At 40.9% G+C, this 24,841-nt stretch overlaps 1 protein-coding gene across 2 annotated transcripts in view; it reads right to left on the bottom strand.

Annotated features, from left to right (window-relative positions):
• KLRG2 (killer cell lectin like receptor G2) overlaps positions 1-18,437 on the bottom strand; it is a 30,402-nt gene extending 11,965 nt beyond the window's left edge. For both annotated transcript variants that reach the window (XM_020998150.2, XM_020998152.2), the window contains exons 1-3: positions 17,500-18,437; positions 3,847-3,948; positions 3,476-3,621 (exon numbers count right to left, since the gene is read on the bottom strand). In XM_020998150.2, coding sequence (XP_020853809.1) covers positions 3,476-3,621; positions 3,847-3,948; positions 17,500-18,379 — 1,128 coding nt within the window. In that variant the 5' untranslated portion in view covers positions 18,380-18,437. The remainder of the gene's footprint in view (positions 1-3,475; positions 3,622-3,846; positions 3,949-17,499) is intronic.
• Between the last annotated feature and the right edge of the window lie 6,404 nt (positions 18,438-24,841).

The raw sequence follows: 24,841 nt of genomic DNA, 5'->3' as shown, positions 1-24,841 counted from the left end.
AAATCACAAATGAAAACTACCCAGATCTATTAGAACTGTATAGCAAAGTAAATCATGAATCTGATTCCTGGAAGGAACCTCAAAAGGAATAGTCCCAGGAACATCACAGCCCTAATCCAGGGCTTCCACATCAAAGAAAGAGTCCTGCAAGCACCACTGAAAGAAGCAGTTCAGCAACCACGGAGCTACAGTCAGGATCATACAAGACTTGGCAGCTTCTTTTAAAATCAGAGGAGAACTTGGAACACTGTAGTCCAAAAAGCAAAAGACACAGGCTTACAAGATGGTACAAAGATGGGAGGGATATGAATTTATCATACTCTAATTTGTATTATCTTCATCTGCCACTAGACTGAAAGCTCTTTGAGGGCAAGAAACATAGCAATGCTTTGTATACAGTGGTATGCTGGTATGGTGGTGGTTTAATAACCAGCACTTTGAAACAAAAAAAAGGCAGAACACACTTTAAAGTTTAATCTTCATTATTAACATTTTTTCCTTCACTTTCTCAAGTCTAGAAATCAATAAAATGATAGGTCAAGCTCTGATCTGCAGCCTTTGCCAGTTTCCAAGGTGAAAATGCTCACACTAAAAATTTCAGAATCAGCTAGCTGTTAAGAGCTGGCTCCAGCACAATGGATAGAGTGGGCCTGGAGTCAGGAAGACTCATTTTCCTGAGTTCAAATATGGCCTCGGACACTTACTAGCCCTATGACCTTTGGCAAGTCATTTAAATTTGTTTGCCTCAGTTTCCTCCTCTGTCAAAAGAGCCAGAGAAGGCAATGGCAAACCACTCCAGCGTCTTTGCCAAGAAAACCCCTCATGGGGTCATGAAGAATTAGGCGTGACTGAAAATGACTGAAAAAATTGAAAAATGATCATAGGATAGATCCTAGATTAAAAAATTTCCATAGGCTGAAACAATAGACTAAACTAAAAAGATGAGGCTTAATAGAGTTTACTCTAATATGCTTTGGTTAAAAAAGAAATCTACTACACAAGTTCACGATTAGGGAAGACCTATTTTAATGGCAGTTTATGTAAGATTTAGAGATTTTAGTTGACTGGGAGCTCAATGAGTCAACAGTGTGATGTGGCTGCCAAAATAAATAACAAATGATTTTTTAACCTACCTTAGTGGAAAAAACACTGGATTTGGAGTCAGAGCACTTGGTTACAAATCCTGGTTTATAACCTTGGCAGTCATTTAACATATCTGAGCTTAAGTTCCCGCATAGGTACAATTGGGCTTATACAAACAACTGCTAATTACCTAACAGAATTGTCCTATCGGTAGATGAGATAGGGTTATCTAAAGTAGTATGTAAAACAATAGTGTCATTGAACTATTACTGTTTGTTCTGAGAGGAAACAGTCCTGCTGTGTGCTACATGGGCACTCCCATACTCAAATCAGCTCTGGGTACTGAAATTTAAGGGGGATACTGAGTACATGCACAGGAGGGCAAACAGGACAGGGTGGGGGGTAGTGTCTTGAAAGTAGGCCCTATGAGGAAAGGCTGTAAGAATGTTTAGCCTAAAGAACAAAAGTCTAATAAGAAGATACAAAAGCTATTGTCCACCCTTTGAAGGGCTGTCAGGTGAAAGATATAGGGGTTCTTAGCCTGGGGTCTATGAATTTTAAAAAATATGTTTTGATAAATGTGTTTCAATATAATTGGTTTCCTCTGAAATCCTGTGTATTTGATTTTATACAATTAAAACATTATTTTTAGAAAGTCTCCACAGGCCTCACCAGACTCCCCGCAGGATCTAGGATTTGCCCAAAAAAAGGTTAAAAGTCCTAGAACAAGAGGAAGTAAATGTCAAAAATCACAATTCGGACTGGTGGGTGGAAGTTAGCAGGAGGCAGATTTCAAAAGCTCGATGGGAGAGCTTTCTAACAATTAAAGATGTCTAAAAATGGGATGGTCTGGCTTGTCAGATGCGGTTTCCCTATCACTGGAAATCTTAAGGCAGAGCTGCGAGGGATGGGGTATCGAAGATCCCTGCAGGAGACAAGAAGTTGCACCAGGTCCCTTCCAGTGCTAAGACTCTATCCTCCTATGTCATACATTTAACACGAGTGTGAATTCAAATTCTCCAAGGAACAGAAACAACCTTGCCCAGATCCCTGCCCAGAATTTCATCTCGAGGGACTTCAGAATTGCACAGAAAGATTGCTTCCTCAGGTGCTGGCAACTGCCCACCCCAGCTCCCAGCAACTAAGGAACCAGGTTGCTTTATTCAGGCTGTCTATAGCTGTAAAAAAATGCGACTGTGGTGTTTACCCAAATTCAGAGAGGTGAAAGTATAGTTCATTTTGAAGTATTACTGTATTTGGGTAGAGGACAGGAATACATAGCACAATCTTCTTGATTAAAAAAAGGGGGGGGGAGCTAGGTGGCACAGTGGATAGAGCACCTGAAGTCGGGAGGACCTGAGTTCAAATCCAGCCTCAGACCAGACACTTGACACTTACTAGCTATGTGACCCTGGGCAAGTCACTTAACCCTGACTGCCTCACCCAAAAAAAAAAAAGATTAATTCCTACCTAGCGTTTGGATGCACAGATTTTGAAACCTTCTTTTCTGCATTTTCAATGGGTGAAAAGCCCTACCTTTCTGCCCCAGAGTGGCAGAGGTGGTAGAGTATCCCATCTGTTCTCAGGAGTCTCATCCCTATCTTGCAATCATTTAAGATACTTCCACCAATATCAGCCGGCATTTTCACAACCACAGGCACTAGATAGAACACAAGGGTTGGAGTCAGGAAGATCTGAGTTCAAATTCAGAAACTTGGGCCAGGCAAATCAAAGCACCACACAGCTACCAAAGATCAGGGAAAGAAAGTTCCAATCATGAGCCCTTTGTATTCTCAAACAGTTCAACATCAGAAGTGGATGTGGTTTTATCAGCAGAAATGACATCAAAGGAGATGCCTTATCATCAGCCCTGAGTGGTGCAGTGGATAGAGATATGGGTCTGGAGTCAGGAAGATGTGGCCTCAGACACTTACTAGCTGTGTCATCTTGTTCAAGTCACCTAATCTCTATTTGCCTCAGTTTCCTCATCTGTAAAATGGGGATAATAATAACCTCTACCTCCTTTGGTTCTTGTGAGGATAAAATGAGATAATAATTGTAAAGCAGTTAGCATAGTTCCTGGCACGTAGTGTCAAATAAATGTTAGTGATTATTATCATCATCATCATGTATGTTAGTTTTTAGTATTTGCCTGACAACTGGGAGTAATTGAGACAAGAGCTAGCTCTGTCATATGCGTAGAAGGTCACCATCATTTTTGCACCATTTGCTAGATTTGTGATCTATCTCCTCACCCCGATTAGAATTTCAATGAGAGTGGGGAGCCACTTCTCCCCACAAATCTGGTCACTAGAGGGTTGCATACAGAGGGGGTGCCTCCAGATCAGTTCTGATTTTATTTCTGCCTCGTCCCAAGCTCCCTCCCTCTCACCTGTGCGTGGCTCAATACTGGGAGAGATGCCTGGTGGGCTGAGCAGAAAGCCTTGCTGTCTTCCCAGCTCTGAACCTCCGAGGAGTGATAGTAACAGTGTTCTTCTGACCATACCCAGCCTTCTGGACAAGGTCGGCACTTTGCTCCTGTGGACACAGGGACAACATAACCAGGTTGACTGCTGGGGCAAATCTGGAAGAATACGAGGAGAATTCTGGTCGAGAGTGATGGAGGGTGGGAGTGGTGCTGAAGGGCTAGAGGATGGAGGGAGGAGGAGTTGGAAAGGGGATATTGAAGAGTGGAGGAACAGGGAGAAGGGAAGTAGAAGGTGCTGAAGGGATGGAGGGGGAAACGTAAAGGAGATGCATTACCTACTCGAGAGGCCAGGGCCACGATGGTGACCACAGCTACGGCCAGCAACACTGCCAGGACGGCCAGAGCCCAGCGTAGGGATCTCAGGTATGCTGGCAGGCCTAGAAGGTGGAGAGACACGCGCAGAATAGGCAAGAATACGGAGAAAGCTGAATCAGTTGTGGGGAAGATGGGCATGGCACAGCACTTGATCCTGGGTTATCCCATATTGATTACAGTAGGGGTAAAGGTCCAATGACCCACCGAGGAGTAGGGGAGGAATCAACTGACAGGTGAGTTTTTAAAAAAATTAACTTTGTTGCTGTTCAGTTGCTTCAGCTGTGTCTGACTCCTTGTGACCCCATTTGGGGTGTTCTTGGCAAAGATACTGGAGTAGTTTGCTGTGTCCTTCTCCAGCTCATTTTTACAGATAAGGAAACTGAGGCAAACAGGGTGAAGTGATTTGATCTGAGGCTCACAGCTAGTAAGTGTCTGAGGCCAGATTGGAACTCGGGAAGATGAATCTTCCTGACTCCAGGCCATACGCACTGGGCCACATAGCAGCCTCAAATTTAATTTAGAAATTTTTTTTTAAAGAAATAGAAAATGTACCGCTCATCCACTGTTTAAAATTAAAAAATGTGTAATATAAAACTAATTACTTGGGAAATATAATGAAAAATCAACTTTCATTGAGTACCTAGTATATGCAATGACTATGGGGGATATTGGAAAGAACACTTACCAGATACACACACACACACACACACACCCCCTTGGGTAAAGCACTTCCCTATGTGAGCTTAGTTTAAGAAGAAGAAATTGAACTAGATGATCTCTATACACTTTTCCAGCTCAAATATCCCATAATCTATTTCCTTTTAGGCTTGTGAGAAAAGGCTTTTAAAAAGTGCCTTCTTCTGTTTCTGGTACTTAGCACGGGGATTCAAAGAAAGGCAAACAAAACAAAATGAAACAAAACAAAAAAAACCAATAACAAAAACACAATCTGATGGGGGGGAGAAGGAATACTACCTTGAAACAACTATGTACAAGATATAGACAACATAAATTGGAGATAATCAATAAAAGGGAGGCATTAGCTTTAAGGGGGATCCGAAAGGCTTATGAAGAAGATAGGATTGTAGCTGGGACCAGACAGAAGGTAGGAAAACCCAGGAAGAAAGGGAGCGTTCTAGCCTGGGCATTTAATGGTTGGTTAAAAATGCAGAGTCGGGAGATGACTGTCTACTGTAAGGAAGAGCATGGAGGCCAAAACATCACTACACTGGAAAGGCAGGAAGGGGCCATGTTACAAAGGGCTTTGATTGACAGTTACATAGTTTTATATTTGATCCTAGAAATAACAGGGAGCAGGCAGAGTTTACTGAGTGCAGTGGCTGGCTGTCACGGTCAGATCTGAGCTTTGTGGTTGTTCAGTTCTGTCCAACTCTTTGTGACCCCATTTGGGGTTTTCTTAGCAGAGATGCTGGAGTGGTTTGCCATTTCCTTTTCCTGCTCATTTTACAGATGAGGCAAACAGTGTTAAGTGACTTGCCCAGGGTCATACAGTTAGTAAATGCCTGAGGTAGGATTTGAACTCAGGTCTTCCTGACTCCAGCTTTCTCTACTGTGCCACCAGCTGCTTCTGGCAGAGGTGGATGGTAAAATACAGTGCAAATCTTAAAGGGCCATAACAATTCCAGTTATTATAACAATCATTATTAGCCTATATACACCAGGCCTCCAGTCTGGTGATGATGACTTCATTCTCTGAGCCTTCAACTGCACTTCTCTTGACCTCAAGCGATATTTATAGAGGAATATGGGGGTGTGCTGGTAAATGTTTATCAATCAGGCTCTCTAGAAGAAAAGAAATGTATGCATACACACACTCTTATATTTAATCTGCATTATTAACACTTTCTTAAATCTGGGCAATCAACAAAAAGATAAATCTGGCCCAGATTTATAGCTTTTACCAAAAGCTGGGCTGTAAATGCTCATGTTGAAAAGTTAACAATGGATTACAATGGGTTAGATTGGAGCTGGCTCCCAAACACCCAGGTACCCATTGTCAAGGCAGAAAGATCTGCAAGTTGCTTCTGACCTCTACTAGCTAAAGCAAGTCACTAATCCTCTCACTAAGATTCATCTTCACGAGTTCAAATCCGGCCTCAGACACTTAGCAACTATGAGACCCTGGGCAAGTCATTTAACCTCATTTGCCTCAGTTACCTCATTTGAAAAATGAGCTGGAGAAGGCAGAGGCCAACCACTCTAGTATCTATACCAAGAAAACCCCAAATGGGGCCACGGAGTGTCTGAAATGACTGACAACAACATCTCTGAATGCTCCCGGCAGCTGTCTAATGCTTTAACTTACAGAGATCGCTGATCTGTATCGGTGTAAAGAGCTTCCCCGCAGAGTGCACTACACAGATGAAATCACAGAAGGAAAAGGAAAAAGGAATTGGCCTGGAGGTGGGAGAAGGAGGAAGGACTAAGAAGGGAGAGATAGGGAGAGAACAGGGAGCAGATAAGGCCGTCTGGAAAGGGAGATGGGAACTGGGGAAGAAAAGGAGAAGGGAGGGAGAGAGAACAGGGGAGGGGATAAAAGAAACAGCCAGGAGAAATAGAAAAATGGAGACACACCTGAGGGAGAGGGAGAATTCAGAGGGTTTTGTTGTGAGTGTACTCCTGATATCAGTATTGAGTGGCTATAGTCGGGAAGCCACTTGGGGGATAATGGAGTGGGAAAGAAAGAGGGAGAGGAGGAAAGAGAAGAGGGAAGGGGGATGGGCCTGCACATAGTGCATCATGGAACAAAAAAAGGAACTCCAAAGAAAAGCCAGAATAAAGAATGCCATCAAAGAAATGTGTGGTCCACAAAGAAGACACGTAGTGATAACAAGGAATAACCAACAGGACGCCCAGGGACTCTAGATGTCAAGTGAAAATAAGGAAGGCCCCCAACATGGAAGTTCTGAGAAGCAGCTGCTTCTGGTTCGTATTTTGAGCTTCACTAATTTGTTTTCCTGTGGGAAGAGCTTAGCCTTGAAATTTTGCTTTTGAACCTTAGCTATCAATTGATTGCCTAAGTCTGAAAGTCCCTTTGATACACCAATCATTCTTTATTCTTTAGAGATGCCCTGTGGCCTCTTTCCAAAGTGCCACACAATTAGAATTGAACCCAACATTTACAGCATTTTTAAAAGTGCTGAGCCTTCACTTCTCTTTTAGCTCAGTTGGATCTTTTTTATTTTTTAATTTGTTTTGTTTTGCTTTTCTTGGGGTCTAGTTAGGAGCCCCACCCCTTCTCCCCCAAATGATAGGAATGAATCCTTGAGGAATAAATAAATGGGTTAACTCCTTTATAGCTAAATTTTGCTCTTGAGTAGATTTTCTGTCCTTGTATATTTTTTTTTCCTTACTAGGATACAGAAAAAATATTGCAGCATATTGGAAAGAGAACATTGAACTTGGGGATGGAGGGCTTGGGTTTGACTCCTCCCTCTTACCTATGTGACCTTGGGCAAGTCATGGACTCATATAAATTGCAAAGTAGTAATGAATGAATGAAAAAGCATTTATTTATCATTTGTTATGTGCAAAGAAGGTGCTGTGTGATAAGCACTGGGAATGAAGACGTCTAGGGGTTTTGGGGTGCTGGGACCCCAAGATCACGGTACCAGGCCCTGCTGAATGAATTCAACTCAAATCTTCTTCAGCCAGAGGAAAAGTTTATTAGTGATACATCACAGAGGCCATTACCATAGCTCTCCCCAGTCTGCCCTCCAACCAAACTATACAATTTGTAGAATTCTTAGGCAAAAGAAGTAATAATGATAAGCAGCTCTTATAGTCACCTTGGAAGGTCTCTGAAATGCTAATTCACATCTATTTTTAGTTTTACATAACCATTAGCCTGGAATGCATCATCTATTCAAGGTAATTGAATATTTTTGAATATAATTGCTTTTCTAAAAGCAAAGTATGAAATCAAAGGGAAAAAAAACCATCCCTTCCAGACCTCTGTAATTTCATTTCAAGAGATACCAGAAGTACAGAATACCAACTTCCTTATGCCCCAAAGCACCTCCTGGCCAGTGTGATGGTTGTGGAAATAAAATGGAATATTTGCCAGACTCTGGGGTAGCAAAGGTCTAACTTGCTCACTAATATTGCCCTTATGGTAGAGAAACTCCCTATAACAAAATATATCTGGAAGAATAAAAGGTCAAGAATATCAAGGGAATCAATAAAAAAAAATGTGAAGGAAGTTGGCCTAGCAGTACCAGATCTTAGCAATAGAAGCAATCATGATCTCAGACAAAACAAAAGCAAAAAAGGTACCATGGATAATGAAGTAATATTAATACTAAACATATATGCACCAATAGCATAACATCCAAATTCTTGAAGGAAAAGTTAAATGAGTTAAATGAGAAGGTAAACAGTAAAACTATGCTAGTGGGACCTCAACTTTCCCCTCCGAGAGCTAGATAAATCTAACCAAAAAATAAACAAGAAAGAAATTATGGAGATGAATAGAATTTTAGAAAAGTTAGATATGATAGATCTCAGAAGAAAATTGAATGGGAATATAGCTTTTTCTCTGTGGTACATGGCACCTACACAAAAATTGACTGTGTATTAGGACATAAAAACCTCACAACCAAATGCAGAAAAGAAGAAATATTAAATGCATCTTTTTTCTACAGATCATAATGCAATAAAATTACATTCAATAAAGGAGTATGGAAATGAATTTAAAATAAATTGGAAACTAAATAAATAATCTAATCCTAAAGAATGAGTGGATAAAAGAACAAATCACAGAGACAATCAATAATTTCATTAAAGAGGATAACAATGAGATAACATATCAAAATTTATGGGATGCAGCCAAAGCAGTATTTAGGGGGAAATGTATATATTTAAATGCTTATATCAGTAAAATGGAGAAAGAGCAGGTCAATGAATTGGGTGTGCAACTTAAAAAAACTAGAAAAAGAACAAATTAAAAATCCCCAATTAACACCAAATTGGAAATCCTGAAAATCAAAGGAGATTAATAAAATTGAAAGTAAGAAAACCACTGAACTAATAAATAAAGCTAGGGTGCTGGTTTTATGAAAACAACAACAACAACAATAAAATAGATAAACTATTGTTTAATTTTATAAAAAAAAGAAAAAACCAAATTATCAGCATCAAAAATGAAAGGGATGAATTCACCACCAATGAAAAGGAAATGAAAGCAATTATTAGGAGTTATTTTGCCCAATTAGATGCCAATAAATCTGACAATCTATGTAAGTGTATGAATATTTATGAAAATATAAACTACCCAGATTAACAGAAGAGGACATAGAATACTTAAAAAACCCTATCTCAGAAAAAGAAATTGAAGAAGCCATAAATGAGCTCCCTAAGAAACAATCCCAAGGACCAGATGGATTCATAAGTGAATTCTACCAAATATTTAAGGAATACTTAATTCCAGTGCTGTATAAACTATTTAGAAAAATAGGCAAAGAAAGAGTCCTACCGAATTCCTCTTATGACACAAATATGGTGTTGATACCTAAACCAGGAAGAGCCAAAACAGAGAAAGTAAACTACAGACCAATTTCCCTAATGAATATTGATGCAAAAATTTTAAATAAAGTGCTATCAAGAAGATTACAGAAATATATCACAAAAATTATGAACTACAACCAGGTGGAATTTATTTATACCAAGAATGCAAGACTGGGTCAATATTAGGAAAACTATCAGCATAATTGACCACATCAATAACAAAAACAACAAAAATCATATGATTATCTCAACAGATGCAGAAAATTTTTTTGATGAAATACAACACTCATTTCTATTAAAAACACTGGAAAGCATAGGAATAAATGGAGCTTTCCTTAAAATGAGAAGTAGTATCTATCTAAAACCATCAGCCAGCATTATCTGTCATGGGGATAAGCTAGAAGCCTTCCCGATAACAAAATTCATCTGGAAGAACAGAAGGTCAAGAATATCAAGGGAATCAATGAAAAAAATATGTGAAGGAAGTTAGCCTAACAGTACCAGATCTCAAACTGTATTACAAAGTGGTAATCATCAAAACAATCTGGTACTGGCTAAGAAATAGTGGTGGACCAGTGGAATAGATTAGGTATACAATATACAGTAGTAAATGACCATAGTAATTACTATTTGACAAAAAATTGCTGGGAAAACTGGAAAGCAGCTTGGCAGAAAACAGGTATAGCCCAACATTTTACATCATATATCAAGATAAAGTCAAAATGGGTACATGATTTAGTCATAAATGTTGATAAAGATTGATATCATTAACAAATTCTGGGATTGTGGAAAATTTTACCTGTCATATCTATGGATAAAGGAAGAATTTATAACAAAATAAGAAATAGAAACCATTACAGGAAATAAAATGGACAATTCTGATTCCATTAAATTAAAAAGGTTTTGCACAAACAATCAAGTGTGGCCAAGATTAGAAGGAAAGCGGAAGACTGGGAAAATATTTTTACAGCAAGTTTCTCTGATAAAGGCCTTATTTCTCAGATATAGAAAGAACTGAGTCAAATCTATAAGAGTATGAGTCACTCCCCAATTGACAAATGGTCAAAGAATATGAACAGGCAGTTTTCAGATGAAGGAATCAAAGCTATCTATAGTCATGTGAAAAAATGCTCCAAATCACTATTGATCAGAGAAGTGCAAATGAAAACAACTCTGAGGTACTTCACACCTATCAGATTGGCCAACATGACAAACAGGAAAATGATAAATGTTGGAGAAGATGTGGGAAAATTGGAACACTAATGCATTGTTGGTGGAGTTGTGAAATGGTCCAGCCATTCTGGAGAGCAATTTGGAACTTCGCCCAAAGGACTATAAAAATGTGCATACCCTCTGACTCAGCAATAGCACTTCTAGGGCTGTATCCCAAAGAGATCATAAAAATGGGAAAAGGACCAACATGTACAAAAATATCCATAGCAGCTCTTTTTGTGGTGGCAAAGAATTGGGAATTGAGGGGATGTCCATCAATTGGGGAATGGCTGAACAAGTTGTGGTATATGAGTGTAATGGAATACTATTGTACTATAAGAAATGGTGAGCTGGAGGACTTCAGAAAAACCTGGAAAGACTTATATAGTCTGATGCTGAGTGAAGTAAGCAGAACCAGTAGAATATTGTACACAGTAATAGCCACATTGTGTGATGACTGACTTTGATAGACTTAGCCCTACTGAGCAATGCAAGGATCTAAGACAACTTCAAAAGACTCGTGATAGAAAATGCTATCCATATCCAGAAAAAGAACCATGGAGTCTGAATGCAGATGGAAGCATACTATTTGCTCTCCTTTTCTTTTCTTGTTTTATTTCTTCTTTCTTGTAGTTCCTCCCATTAGTTCTAATTCTTCTATACATCATGACTAATGTGAAAATATGCTTAATACGAATATATGAATAAGTAGAGCCTATATCAGATTACATGCTGTCTTGGGGAAGGGGAGAAAATATAAAACTCAAAATCATATGGAAGTGAATGCTGAAAACTAAAAATAAATAAATTTTTTTAAAATGCTCTAAATCACTATTGATTAGAGAAATGCAAAATTAAAACAACTCTTATACCACCTCATACCTATCAGAGTGGCTAATATGACAGAAAAGAGAAATGACAAATATTGGAGGGGATGTGGAAAAATTGGGACACTAATGCACTGTTGGTGGAGTTGTGAACCCAACCAACCATTCTGGAGAGCAATTCGGAACTAGGGTCAAAAGGCTATAACACTGTACATACCCTTTGACCCAGCCATACTAGGTCTATACCCCAAAGAGATAAAAGAAAAAGGAAAAATAATTATATATGTATATATACAAAAATATTCATAGCAACTCTTTTTGTAGTGGCAAAGAATTAGAAATTGAAGGTATGTCCATTAATTGGGAAATGGCTGAACAAGTTGTGGTATATTATTGTGATGAAATACTATTGTGCTATAAAAAATGATAAGCAAGAGGGTTTCAGAAAAATCTGGAATTATATGAATTGATACAAAGTGAAGTGAGGAGAACCAGGACAACATGGTACACTGTAACAGCAATATTGTATGATCAACTATAAATGACTTAACTGTTCTTAGCAATACAATAATCCAAGACAGTTCTGAAGGACTTATGAAGAAAAATTCTACCCGCTTCTAGAGAAAGAAGCAATGGAGTTTGAATACAGATTGAAGCATACATTTTAAACTTTATTTTTTTGGGGGGGAGGGTAGTCTGTTTTCTTTCGTAACATGGCTAATACAAAAATATGGTTTATGTGACTGCACTTATATAATCTATATCAAATTTCTTACCTTCTCAGGGAAAGAGGGAGAAAATTTAGAATTCAACATTTAAAAACAATGAAAGTTAAAATTGTTTTTAAATGTAATTGGGAAAAATATAATTTTTTTAAAATTTAAAAGTTAATTTAATGTTAGCTGAAAGACTAATCATGATTTATGGTCTTCGGAAGCCTTTATTATATAATGCACACTAGTAATCTAAGAACTACACAGTGAGCCTGGAAGAACTCAGGTAGTAGAAACCTTCTTCCATTAGCACATTCTTTTTTTTAAAATTTATTTTTAATTTTTTAAAATTTTTATCAAAACTCTTGCTTTTATTATCCAAGTACACAAAAAAACTGTGATCTCATTGGTCTGGATGTTCCCTCCAGTGATACAGATGATGTTTTATTAATATTCTTAAATTTCAGAATTAGAAGGGATCTCAGAGGTCATCCAGTTCAACCCTTACCTAAAGCACATATCCAAATCCACATGAAAATATCCAGTAATGCATAACTTGTTCCTCAGGCAATCCATTCCATTTCTAATGGGCCCCATCTTGGGCCATGCCTAATGATTAGAAAAGTCATCCACATATTGATCAGAAATATGTCTCCCTATCCCATCAGCACATTCTTAATTCTATTGGCTAATAACCAGGGCAGTGAGGAGGCTGAGGTAGGAGAAGAGAAGCCCGACAACTAACCGGCCCTTGGAGGGTAGGAGGGTAGGTTGTTCCTGAATGGGGGCAACAACCACAAATGGAGGAGATCAAAGATGACATCCCAATGGAGCCTCAACGTTTTGGCTAGGCATGAGCTCTATGAGCCTTTAAGGCTAGATCATCATTTATTCTTCAGAGGACATAAAGCAGGATAATGGGATGAGACAACATACAGGTGCTGACTCATTCATTTATTTTGGCTGAGTTCAACATGAGAGGCAGAGTGACTTGGAGCCTGAGGGCTACCTGAGTATGAATCCTCCATGGGTCATTTTACTCCCTATGCAATGGTGTCAGTTGATGAAATTCTACAGCCTTTGGTTTTTCAGTTGTAAAACAAGGAGGCTGAACTAGACTTGTGGGAACTCTTAATCTGGGGTCCTGGACCTAGGTTTTAAAGATACTTTGATAACTGTGTTTCAATATAATTGGTTTCCTTTGTAATCCTATGTTTTATTTTATGCATTTAAAAATATTATTTTAACTTAGATATAATGATCCAAGACAGTTCTGTAGGAGTTATGATGAAAGGTGCTGTCCATTTCCAGAGAAAGAACTGGTAGAGTCTGAATTCAGATCAAAGGTACTTTTTCTTTATTTTTCTTGGGTTTTATTTTTGGCTATGTTTTCTTTCACAGAATGACCTACATGAAAATGTATTTTGCATAACTACACATGTATAACTTATGTCAAATTGCTTGCTTCTCAATAAGGGGAGGGAAAGGGGAGGGAGGAAGAGAATTTGGAATTCAAAATTTGGAGAGGAAAAAAAGAATGTTCAAATTGTTTTTACATGCAATTGGGAAAAAATAAAATATTAAATAAGATTTCAAAAAAATAAAAATATTATTCTGAGAAGGGGGCTATAGGCTTTACCAGACTGCTAAAGGGGTCCATGCCACAAAAAAGGTAAAGAACCCTTGGACTAGAGAGCTTAGAAGGTCACTTCTAGTTCTAAAATTCTGTGATTCTCTCATCCTTAAAGAGCCACGGATGGAGGTTCTTACCCCTCTACTGTCTCAAGTTCTAGCCTCTTTTCTTTCTTTCCTTTCACTGTTAAGTTTCTCAAAGTATGAGCTACGCTCACTACTTGCTTCCCCATTCGTCACTCATTCCACCTTTAAACCCTTGTAGCCTCCTGTTCTACTGAATCTACTGAAACTATTTTCTTGATTACAGTCAGAGAAACTCTTCTGGCGAAATCCAATTAATCACCTTTTTCTCCTTCCAGTTGTACTTGACCCTACTGACTGACTATTCTCATTAACCTCACTGCCATGTTATAACTTTTGGGTCCCTTAGCTTTCACTTCCTCTGCAACACCTTTCTTCCTTGTGCCGCTCCTTAAATATGGGACCCTTATTGTCTACTTTGAAATTGAGCTGGAACTTGAAAAGTGGATAGAATTGGCTGGGGAAGGAACAAAATTATTAGGTTGGGAAATGTGGGAGTCATCAGCTTAGATGTTGTAATAGGAGCAATGAGAATGTATGAGCTTCTTCACATGGCCTTCCTTGACTACTCCAGGATATAGTTCTTCCCTGCCTCTGAATTCCTATAGCACTTACCCTCTCTGTGCATATGGCTTTCTCTGTGTGTGTGTGTGTGTGTGTGTGTGTGTGTGTGTGTGTGTGTGTGTCTGTCTCCCTCCCTTTCTCTTTTTGTCTCTGTGTTCTTGTGTGTGTGTCTGTGTCTCATTTTACACTCAGTCCCTTAGCACTAATACTTAATGGTTCCCAAGTACATTTCTGCCGCCCCTCCCCATTAGACTGTAAGTTTCTTGAGGGCAAGTAACAACTTCCTTTTGGTTCCTTTTCAGAGTCTAGCAAACTGCTATGTATATAATAAATGATTAGTCAGTAAAACAAGAATTTCCCTTCCAGGAGATAGCCTAGGACTAAGGATCTTATAGATTAAATTTTACTATGTCTAAATACAGTGGACCCTGGTCCTGCTGAAAACCACCTTTCATCCCCTGTACTCCTCAGTTTAGGTCTTTACCTGAATATTCTTATTTCAGAAACTCCTATTAATTCTCGGCTCACTCTACCACATTCCTAGTTCTCCAATCAATAAACCAAAATCATTTATTAAATACCTATCATGTGCTAGGCACTATGTTAAGCACTGAGGATACAAGACAAAAGTTAAACACTACCTAGCAGAAAGCTAAAAGAGCTTATGTTTGATGGGAGGAGAGGAGGAGGAAATATAGATATGCACATATAAGTATATACAAAATACATGCAAGGTAATTTGTTGTGGAGCAGCTAGGTGTCGAAGTGGATAGAGTACTGGGCCTAGAGTCAGGAAGGCTCATCTTCCTAAGTTCAAGTAAGACCTCACTTACTGGTTGAGTGTGTGACCCTGGGCAAGTCACTTAACCCTGTCTGCCTCAGTTTCTTCATCTGTAAAATGAGCTGGAGAAGGAAATGGCAAACTCGCTCCCTCTTTCAAGAAAACCCCAAATGGGGTCACAAAGAGTCAAACACTACTGAAAAAGACTGAACAGTTTGGTGTGGGGAAGCATGAACAGCTCAGGGGAATCAGGAAAGGTCTCCTGAAATAGACTGAGGGGAGCTTTGGTGAAAAGTAGGGATTCTAAGAATCAGAGTCGAGGAGGCAGTACATTCCAGAGTTGGGGGATAGCCAGTGCAAAGTTATGTAAGGAGGCAAGATAGGAGTGTCGTGCATGAGGGCCGGTTTGGCTGAACGGTAGACTATGAGAAGAGGACTAATAAAAATGGGAAAAGTAGATTGTAGCCATGTTGTAAAGGGCTTTAAAAGCCAAGCAGAGGAGCTTATACTTGGTCTTAGAGGCAATAGGGAATCACTGGAATTTATTGAGCAGGGAACTGATGTGATGAAACCTGTGCTTTAGGAAAGTCTCTTTAGCAGCTGTGTGAAAGATGATTTGGAGAGGGGAGAGAGGAGTCCCAGAGAACAATTAGGAGATTATTGTACAAAGTCCAAACAAGATGTGAGTTCAATAACCTCCCCCAGTGGTCTCTTCCCTTTCAGGAACTTTCTCTTAGAAGGGGAGCAGGGAAAAAAGGAGGCTCATCTTAATTGCAGCCTATTCTCATATACAGTTCCTAAAGAAAGGCTCAAGCAGTGAACTGAGAGACAAGGGCATGGGGACTGGGGCACTGTGGGATTTTATCATGGAATTATGTGATCTTGAATGTAACTCAGCTGTTCTATACCTCGGTACCTCTCTTCAAAAAAAAATCTAGACCTACTATTTTATCAGTAGAGAGAAGTCTTAATTTGGAAACTTTCACTTAGGCAGATGGAAAACAACTCACCCTTCTTTTTTTTTTTTTGGCAATTGGGGTTAAGTGACTTGGCCAGGGTCACACAGCTAGTACATGTCAAGTGTTTGGTCTCAACTCACCCTTCTTAAAGAGTTGCCTTGGCACATGTCCTAAGAGGTTAAATGATTTTACCTACACAGCTAGTGTGTTAGAGAAGTCTTGGATCTAGGTCTTTCCTTTTTTAAGCCACTGATCCTTGCATGCAGGGTACCTGTTCTCTCTGGTTATGACAGAAACACATATTCTTGGGGAGACCAGGAGGGAGCTTTAGATGCCTAGCAAAGTGGGATCAACAATCCCACATTCATTCATTCAACAAGTTTTTAAATGGCTGTTTGCTGTACAAAATACTGTGCCAGGGAGGGGTGGAGAGATAACAAAGACAGTTCAGGGACAGACTCAACCCTACCTCTTTCTTTTCAGAATGGGTTCCTCCAATTCCATCGCTCCTACTGAGACCTCAAGGGCTAAGCATCTTGCTCCAATCTCCCCAATTCTAGGTCTAGTCTGATTTCCAGCATTCCCATTTACTACTCACTTCCCTTCCCCTCCCCAAGTTCCCACAAATTATTCGAAAAGGGAACATTCCATGTGGGGTAGAGAGTTCATTTAGCAAAAAGTATGTATGTGAAAGAAATAAGCCCGAAGAGAAATCAGACTTCGAACATGGGTCAATAAATTCGGCCCTGGACTGGAAGCCCAGTGTCCAGGCACTGGTTAGGACCCTGGCTTATAAGCAAGCCTTGGTAAGTAAAATAAAGGTGAGAGTTCCCTCTCTACCCCTCAACAGATGTGCAGTGAATAAGTGCGTTGGGAAAGATGCCCTGAAAAAGTCCAATTGAAATCCACAATTACAGTTTTATTTTTATTTAAATCTTCGAAGAGTCAGGCACATAATAGGACGTGCTGATGGAATTAATTTATAACAAAATATCAGTGTTTATAGTAACAGAAAACGTCACATGGCTGAGGTAGGGAGCTAAAAGGAAAGATGCAGGGTCTGGCATTCAGGGAGAAAGCATTCTCCAGCATTTCCAGAGTTAATTCCCCTGCATAACAGGCCAGCTGGGTCCAGTGGCGGACACAGGCTGGATCTCCCTCTCTCTGGATTCCTCCCTCGTCCCTCTTCTCCCACACTGCGAAAGGCAGGCGTGTCCTGATGGGACATTGGGGCTTTCCCTCCCCATCCCAGCCAGGAAGTGCGGGCTAGTTAGGGCTCCCGGGCCGGGGACTTCAGCAGGATGCGGTGTCTTACCTATGCGTGTGATCGCTTGGTGCAGTTTGTCTCCGTCAGCCCCGCACCCGGGCAGCAGCTTCTCCCACTCCTTGTCCTCCAGCCCCAGCTCCCGGCACCTACATCGGGGAAGCCCCGACGGAGATTCCCCGGATCGCATGGGTCCCGGGCTGGCCCGTCCCTCCTGCTCCCGGTACCGATCGGCCCAGCCGGCAAAGGGGTGCGGACTTCCCCCCCATGTGCTCCCAGGGGAAGGAGTCCGGGGCACCCCAGAGCGGGAGAAGGAGGAGTGGCGCGAGAAGGCGGGGGAGTCCGGCACGGGCACCGAGAAGAAGCGGGTGGTGGGCACGGGAGAGGGAGTGAGCCCCGAAACCGCTGTGCCCACGGGCTTCACTCGCACATCCACTTGCAGCTCCACGGGCGCCCAGGCCCCCGACCCCGCCTCGCCCGGCTCCCGCACTGCGCCCGGGGTGGACGTCTCGCCCTCCCGAGATGGCGCTTCTGCTGGGGACGGGACGGGTACCAGAGCCAGGGTGCGCTCCCGATCCCCGCGGCCCTGGAGCTGCTCAGAGCTCGCAGATCCCCGACAGCGGAAAGAGCCGTAGCCCAAGCTCGGCTGTGGCACCCGGAGGAAGGTGGGGCGCAGGGAGACCGTCTTCTCGCCCGGGGGATCCCGGGTCCGAGCCGGGCTTCCCGAAGCCTCCTGCTCTTTGGGCCCCTCGGGATTCCCAACAGGCTTCTCCGGGGGCTCCGGTTGTTCCAGAGGCGGCTGCTGTTCCCCGGCGACCTGCTGCTCCGGGGAGCCCAGCTTCTCCGGCTCCTGGGCCTGATTCTGGATCGGTTCCATTGGGAACTGGGACCCAGCCATTTCCTCCCCTAGGGCCGCCTGGTTCCGAACCATATCCCGAACTACCGGCTTTCGGCAGGAGGGAGACCTCCTCACCTGCACGCAGGTAGAATTCAGCTCCGCCCTGAGGGCAGTTCTGATTGGATGAATGAAGGAGAGCGTCGTTGTTCACGTCGTTGGCTCGCACCCTGCGGCCCCCGATGTCGTGCAACGATTTGCTGTGGCTGTATTTCAGTGGTTACACCCCCTGTCCCAACCTCCCAGACCCCTCAACACCCAGACCTCAGGGCTGGAATGAGGTGGGGCAGATACTTGACTGCAGCTGACAAGTGTGGACTAGCAGCTTTGGGAGACTCAGGCCATGCATGCCAGGACCTTAAGGTGGTGTGTGGGCAGGAAAACCATGAACTTGGAGCCCCGAAAAGACTGTTAGAGCTGGGAAACCCAGAGTTACAGCAGCCCTTTGGCCATCTAAAATGTGTCCTTACGAGACTAGCATTTAAAAGTTAATGAACATTTGGAGGGAACTTTAAAGATGAGGTAGGCCTCCTCATTAGGTTAAGGGTGAGAGAGAGCCTAGGGAAATCAGGTAATAGACCCAAATAAAGGAAAAGGAACAGGCTTAATAAAAGAGCTAATGTGTGTTATAACGTCTGAGCAACAGCCATTTTTCATCCCTTTGGTTTTTCCTGTGTAGATTGCTAGCATGTTAGTTTTCAGAAAGCCCTATAGAACGCCCTGGGACTTAAAGAAAAATGTCATCCATAAACAGAAACATGCAGGGGACCAATTTTTCTACAAAAAAAAATCCCTCTTCTCTTTGAACTCTGAACATCCTTCATGACATTGGTGAATATTTTTGGTGAGTATTCTCTACTTGCTTTATGGCTGTCTTGATATTGATAATTAAAGATTGTTGAACAAATTATCGTTGTGGTTGTAGCCCAAGGGATGGTTACATCTTTCAAGGCTCTTAGTGAGTATGTTTATGAGATCTTACTTTAGGTTTGGATGTAGTCTTTGCTTCCTGGGAAATTGCCTCCATCTCTGGAAAAGCTAAAGACCTGAGAGTGTCAATGATCTGGAATAAAAATCATCTAAGGAACTTCTTTGGAGAGTTCCCAAAGAGAGAGCTCTGGAGAAGGACTCGAGTCTGTTTTTCTCTAAGTAAAATACTTAAAACAACAACAAATACAGTGGGAGTTTTTATTCAGTACACTTTTCAATATAGACTGGGACCCAGATTCTGAGATGGTAGTTAGATGGTCATTCCATTGAGTCAGTCCCTACATTACCTATATCTTATACAGACACTGCAGATAGACCCTTACTTAGTGGATATAAAACTTAATTAGAAAGAAAAGAGCAGACTTACTTCTATTTGGGAAATTGCAGTGTCCTTTTGAAGATTCTACTCTGCTCAAACACAAAGATCCATCTTTATAATTGCAGGCCAGAGGGTATGAGAAGAGCAGATGACTTGCAGAATCACTCCCCTAGGATCACTTGCTCTTGGGGATGGCGCAGGTACCAAGTCACAGATTGTTGGAGATAGTTTGTCCCTATTCCATGTAATTGCTGCAGATAGGGTTGCTTCTCAATCACGATAGGTTGAGGTTGGTGCAACTGCTGAATTACAAATTGCTAGGGAATGATACTGTTTCCATTGATCTACATACAGATGATCTACATTTTGTCCTCTCATCAAGATGTTTTTAAGCTTTTTCATTATTTTCTGGTCAACAGTTAAGGGCTCTATAACTGGTTATCAATTAACTTTGGGGATAATGGAAGGTACTAATATTTTGGAAAGTTAACAGTTAAAGTAGCAGCTACTACTTTTTTTTCCCCATCCTGATCTACCTTAGCCTGTACTTCCTCTAAATTCAGAAGACGCACAAAACTCCGTCATTATCATAGTCGTTTCCCTCTAAAACCAAAACAATAGTCCTCAAAGAGAACTAATTCCCACCACAGACCCACCACAGAGTACCTCTTCTCTAACAGCTAGGCATCCATAGTTACTCAAAACAATGCCACATCAACAAGTTTCACAATAGCAATTCAACAATAAACAACAAAATGATAATACTTTGACATGCAATAGTATGATATTTATTTTTAAATTAACTGATCTGGCCTGCAAAAATCATAACAGAAAACCCTGCTGTCCGAAAATAGCCTAGAAAATAACATAAAAGGGAAAAATCAATGAACTTCTTCAATGCTAGAGCATTATCTCCTCAAAAGAGAGATTCCAGACAAGCCCTAGTATATAGCTCACATATTGGTCCCTAAAAATTACCTCGGGGTTCAAGTTATCCTTAGTATCTATTAAAAACTATTGGGGGCCATCTCTAGTGGTTCTGATCTATATCTGCCACTGGACCCAGATGGCTCTGGAGGAGAGAGTTAGGCTCCTCCCTCTCTCACTTACATCCAATTCACTTGCAAATCATGACATCACTTTCCTGATGTCATGATCCTCTTTGAGAAAGAAGGATAAACAAGGAATAACTGACAACTAAAAACCATACTTTCCACCAATGTTTCTCTTTTACTAGATGAGAGGACACATTAATTCAATGATTCAATTAAAGAAACATTTAATTGGAACATAACAGCATGACAAATAACAAGGAAAATTCCTTCATACACATACAAGCGTTTCCCTCCCGGATTCTCAGGCCAATAGTGGACTACCTGTGTAGCCGAGGGACATATAGGGAAGAGGGAACTATTATAGTAACTCATAGGCAACTCATGTTCCTAAAATTATACCACAGCTGAAAACTTCCTCTAAAGCTGTCCCTTGTTGCTTCCATTTTCTCTGTTGAGTCACAGGCTACTGGTATCATCTTCTGGGCTTTCTTTTCCTCTTTTCTGCCATCTTCTGGTTCTCTGCTGGATTTTAACTACTATGCTGCCTCTTCTCTGAAAGGGAATTGGTCTGAGCTCTTTTCTGAGACAGCTCATACATAGCCCAGGGCTATTTCAGCATTTTTGTGAGTCACATCCAAATCTGTAGCCAGCTAGACAGCCACCAAACAAAAGCATGTAAGTCAAATCTGTATTTCAAAATTCTTTGCTTCCTACTTAGTAACCATTGCTACAGGCCTGCCTCATATTTGGATTGGGTTGAAAAAGTATCTTTCAACTCTCATCTTGTTCCTGGCAGCTATCGCTACTTTGCAGCTTTCCTCCATGTCCATACCAGAAGTTAGATTACAAATCAGTAAATCCCTTAATTAGCACCAAGTTTAAGCAAAAGGAACTATGTGTTCTTAAGTTCAATAAAATAAGCAAATTTTGAATGCTACAATCTCTTTCCATCTATTCTGCATGTACCTAATTATTTACATGCTACCATTAGACTATGAGCTCCTGGAGGACAGGAACTGTTTTTTACTTTTCTCTGTATTCTGGTGGCTTATCACAGTCCTGGCACACAGTAAGGGTTTAATAATCAATCAATCCTTTTGGAAGTGAAGAGCCAGACCCCTCCATTCTACTTAGTCACACATATCTAGAAGCAAGTTTACCAAATAGCTGAATGGGTCCCCTGTACATGCTTCTAAGATGTGCCTTCATTTGCCATCCCCTTGTTTTGATAGCAAATTCCCTAGTTGCGGGAAGTAATCAAACAGACTGGATAATGACTTGTCAGGGATACTTTAGAGGACATCTGTCTATTTCCTAATCCAGAGAATTGAACCGTAATCTCTTACAAGTCTGAGACGGGTATACAAAGGATACAGAGACAACAGAGACCCACGGAGGTGACAAACACAGGGCACAAAGACAATGACCAGAGGCTAAATAAAACATACATCATAGGTGACAGCCAACCAACCATATTTTCCAGTGCTTGTGGTTCTGGTTAGGCTATTTCTCCCTAAAATGTAAACTCTTTTGAGGGGAAGTTGTTTCACTTTTGTCTTTGTTATTCCCATCAACTAACACAATGACCTATTCTTAAATGTTCGTTGATTTAAGTTACAAGTCTTTTGTATTGGAGGAAGAGAGGTGGATAGGATCCTCTCCTACTTGAGGAATGAAAACTTGTTTCCCTTTTTTTTTAGGCAATTGGGGTTAAGTGACTTGCCCAGGGTCACACAGCTAGTAAGCGTCAAGTGTTTGGTCTGAGGCTGGATTTGAACTCAGGTCCTCCTAACTTCAGGGCCAGTGCTCTATCCATTGTGCCACCTAGCTGCCCCTTGTTTCCCTTTAATAAAGGTAAATAGTCAGCCCAGAAGTGAAGATTGTTTAGTTATGTACTAACTGTGTACAGCATGCTATACAGACCTTATGGGAGCATACCTACCAAATGAAAGCAGTGCTTCTGCCTGGGACACCTGGATCCTGTCCACAGCGAGCTGTTTCATCTTGAGAAGTCACTCTGCCTTAGTTTTCTCGTGTAAAATGAGACCCAAGGAGGTCAAAGACAGAAAGAGAGGTCCCTTATACATTGAAATCTTTTTTTCTTTTTAAATGTATTTTAATATTTATTGACATTACTGTCAGACAAAATGTTCCCTTTCTCTCTCCTCCAGAAGAACTCTCCCTTGCATCAAATAAAAACAGTCAAGCAAATCAAATCAATACATTGACTATCTCTAAAAACATATGGCTCATTCTATACCAATTGCATACCACTATTCTGAAAGGTGGGAATCATGCTTTGCCATTAAATCCTTTGAAGCCGTGATTGGCCATTATCTTTATCATAATTCTGAAGTTTTTCAATGCTGTTTTCTTTTATATCATTGGGGTCAATGAGGAAATTGTTTTCCAGGTTCTAATTATTTTGCCATACATCAATTCATAAAGTGTCCTCCAATTTTTCTGAATTCCTCATGTTCACACTTTCTCATAGCACAATAATATTCTATGGTGTTCATCTATCACAATTGTTCATCCAGTCCCCAGGCAGTGGACACCCATTTTCCTTCCCATTCTTCAGCAATTTTTACAGTAGCAAAAAGAATGGAACCCAAATGTGTGCCTATCCACTGGGGAATGGGAGAGCAAATGATGGGAGATGCACGTCGTAGAGTATTATTGGGCTGAAAGAAATGATCACTAGAAAGAACTGAGAAACACCCAAAACCTCACATGAACTGATGCAGATTGAAGAGAGCACACCCAGGAGAACAATTTGCCCAGTGACTGAAATAACGTAAATAACAATGCAAAAAGAGAGATAAACTTACAATTGCAGTGTTGGACAATTGTCAATTGCAGTGACTCAGATTGGTCCCAGAGGAGAGATGATGCACTAATTTTTTAAAAAATTATTGTTATTATTGTTATTTACTTTTAGGCAATTGGGGTTAAGTGACTTGTCCAGGGTCACATAGCTAGTAAGTGTCAAGTGTTTGGTCTGAGGCTGGATTTGAACTCAGGTCCTCCTGACGTCAGGGCCAGTGCTCTGTCCACTGTGCCACCTAGCTGCCCCTTAAGTTATTATTATTATTATTATTGTTTTTTTACTTTTAACTAGTTTTTTAAAATAGAGAAATGGAAGGATGATAGGAGCAAAACATTGCATGTGTTGTCAGAGGGTCATTGTGTTGGTCAGATTTGCTTAATTGTGTTGTTGTTGTTGTTGTTGTTGTTGTTGCTGTTGACAGGCAGAGGTCAAGGTGGGGAAGGTAAGGGTATGGACAGTGTATATTGGGGAATTACTTCAGTGCAGAAAACAAAAGGCGTCTGAGAACTCCAGATCGTCTCTGATGATTTGGTGGTCGCCCCAGTCCAGTACATCAGGGGCTCCCTGGGTACTGGTAGACTAATAAAACATTAAATAATAAAACAAATTAAGGCAGTTTGATAAAGGTTAGGCTCTGAGATCTCGACTTCCACATCTAATATTCTATGGTTCTGATTCCAGCTATTTTTTTAACTGGGGATATAAGACAAACACACAGAGAGACAACAATGACCTTAAACATTACTGCAAGCAATATGGATAATGAAGTACAAATTCTGTCCCCTCTGTAAGTGCTTTGGGCAGGAGAAGAGTTTCCCCTCATAGACTCAACAGAAAATTCAGACAGAGAGAGGCCCTTTCAAGCCTCACCAAATTTCCCTCTGTTGTCAGTTCCAAGTCACTGGCCAATCCCAGGAAACAGCAGACAGAATAGGAAGCATCGGTCAATGGCCAGTTCTAGAACTTACAGAGCCAATTGTCAGATTTTTCATTTTGTGTTTACACTTCAGAAATTAGCAACTGCTTATTGTTTTGTTGATTGTCCAGCCCTAAGAAAATGATGGAGAAAATGTTAGAAATGCCGATTAAATATAAGAGTGTATTCTGAGTACATTTTTCTCCCAAGAAAGCTGGTTGTTAAAACATTTACCAGCACATTCCTGCCTCTCTCTTGCTGCCTACCTTTACATCTTCTCCCTCCCTCCTAACCAGACTACTCCCTGGGCAGTGGGAGGGTAGGGCCAGATATGGCTGATTATCTCTCTTTAATCATAACATTGAGAAAGCTTCTCAGGACATAAAAT

This window comes from Phascolarctos cinereus, unplaced genomic scaffold, assembly GCF_003287225.1.
Source record: "Phascolarctos cinereus isolate Bilbo 61053 unplaced genomic scaffold, phaCin_HiC Scaffold_1;HRSCAF=81, whole genome shotgun sequence".
NCBI classification, from domain to species: domain Eukaryota; kingdom Metazoa; phylum Chordata; class Mammalia; order Diprotodontia; family Phascolarctidae; genus Phascolarctos; species Phascolarctos cinereus.
This window is presented reverse-complemented; position numbering and strand designations above follow the sequence as displayed.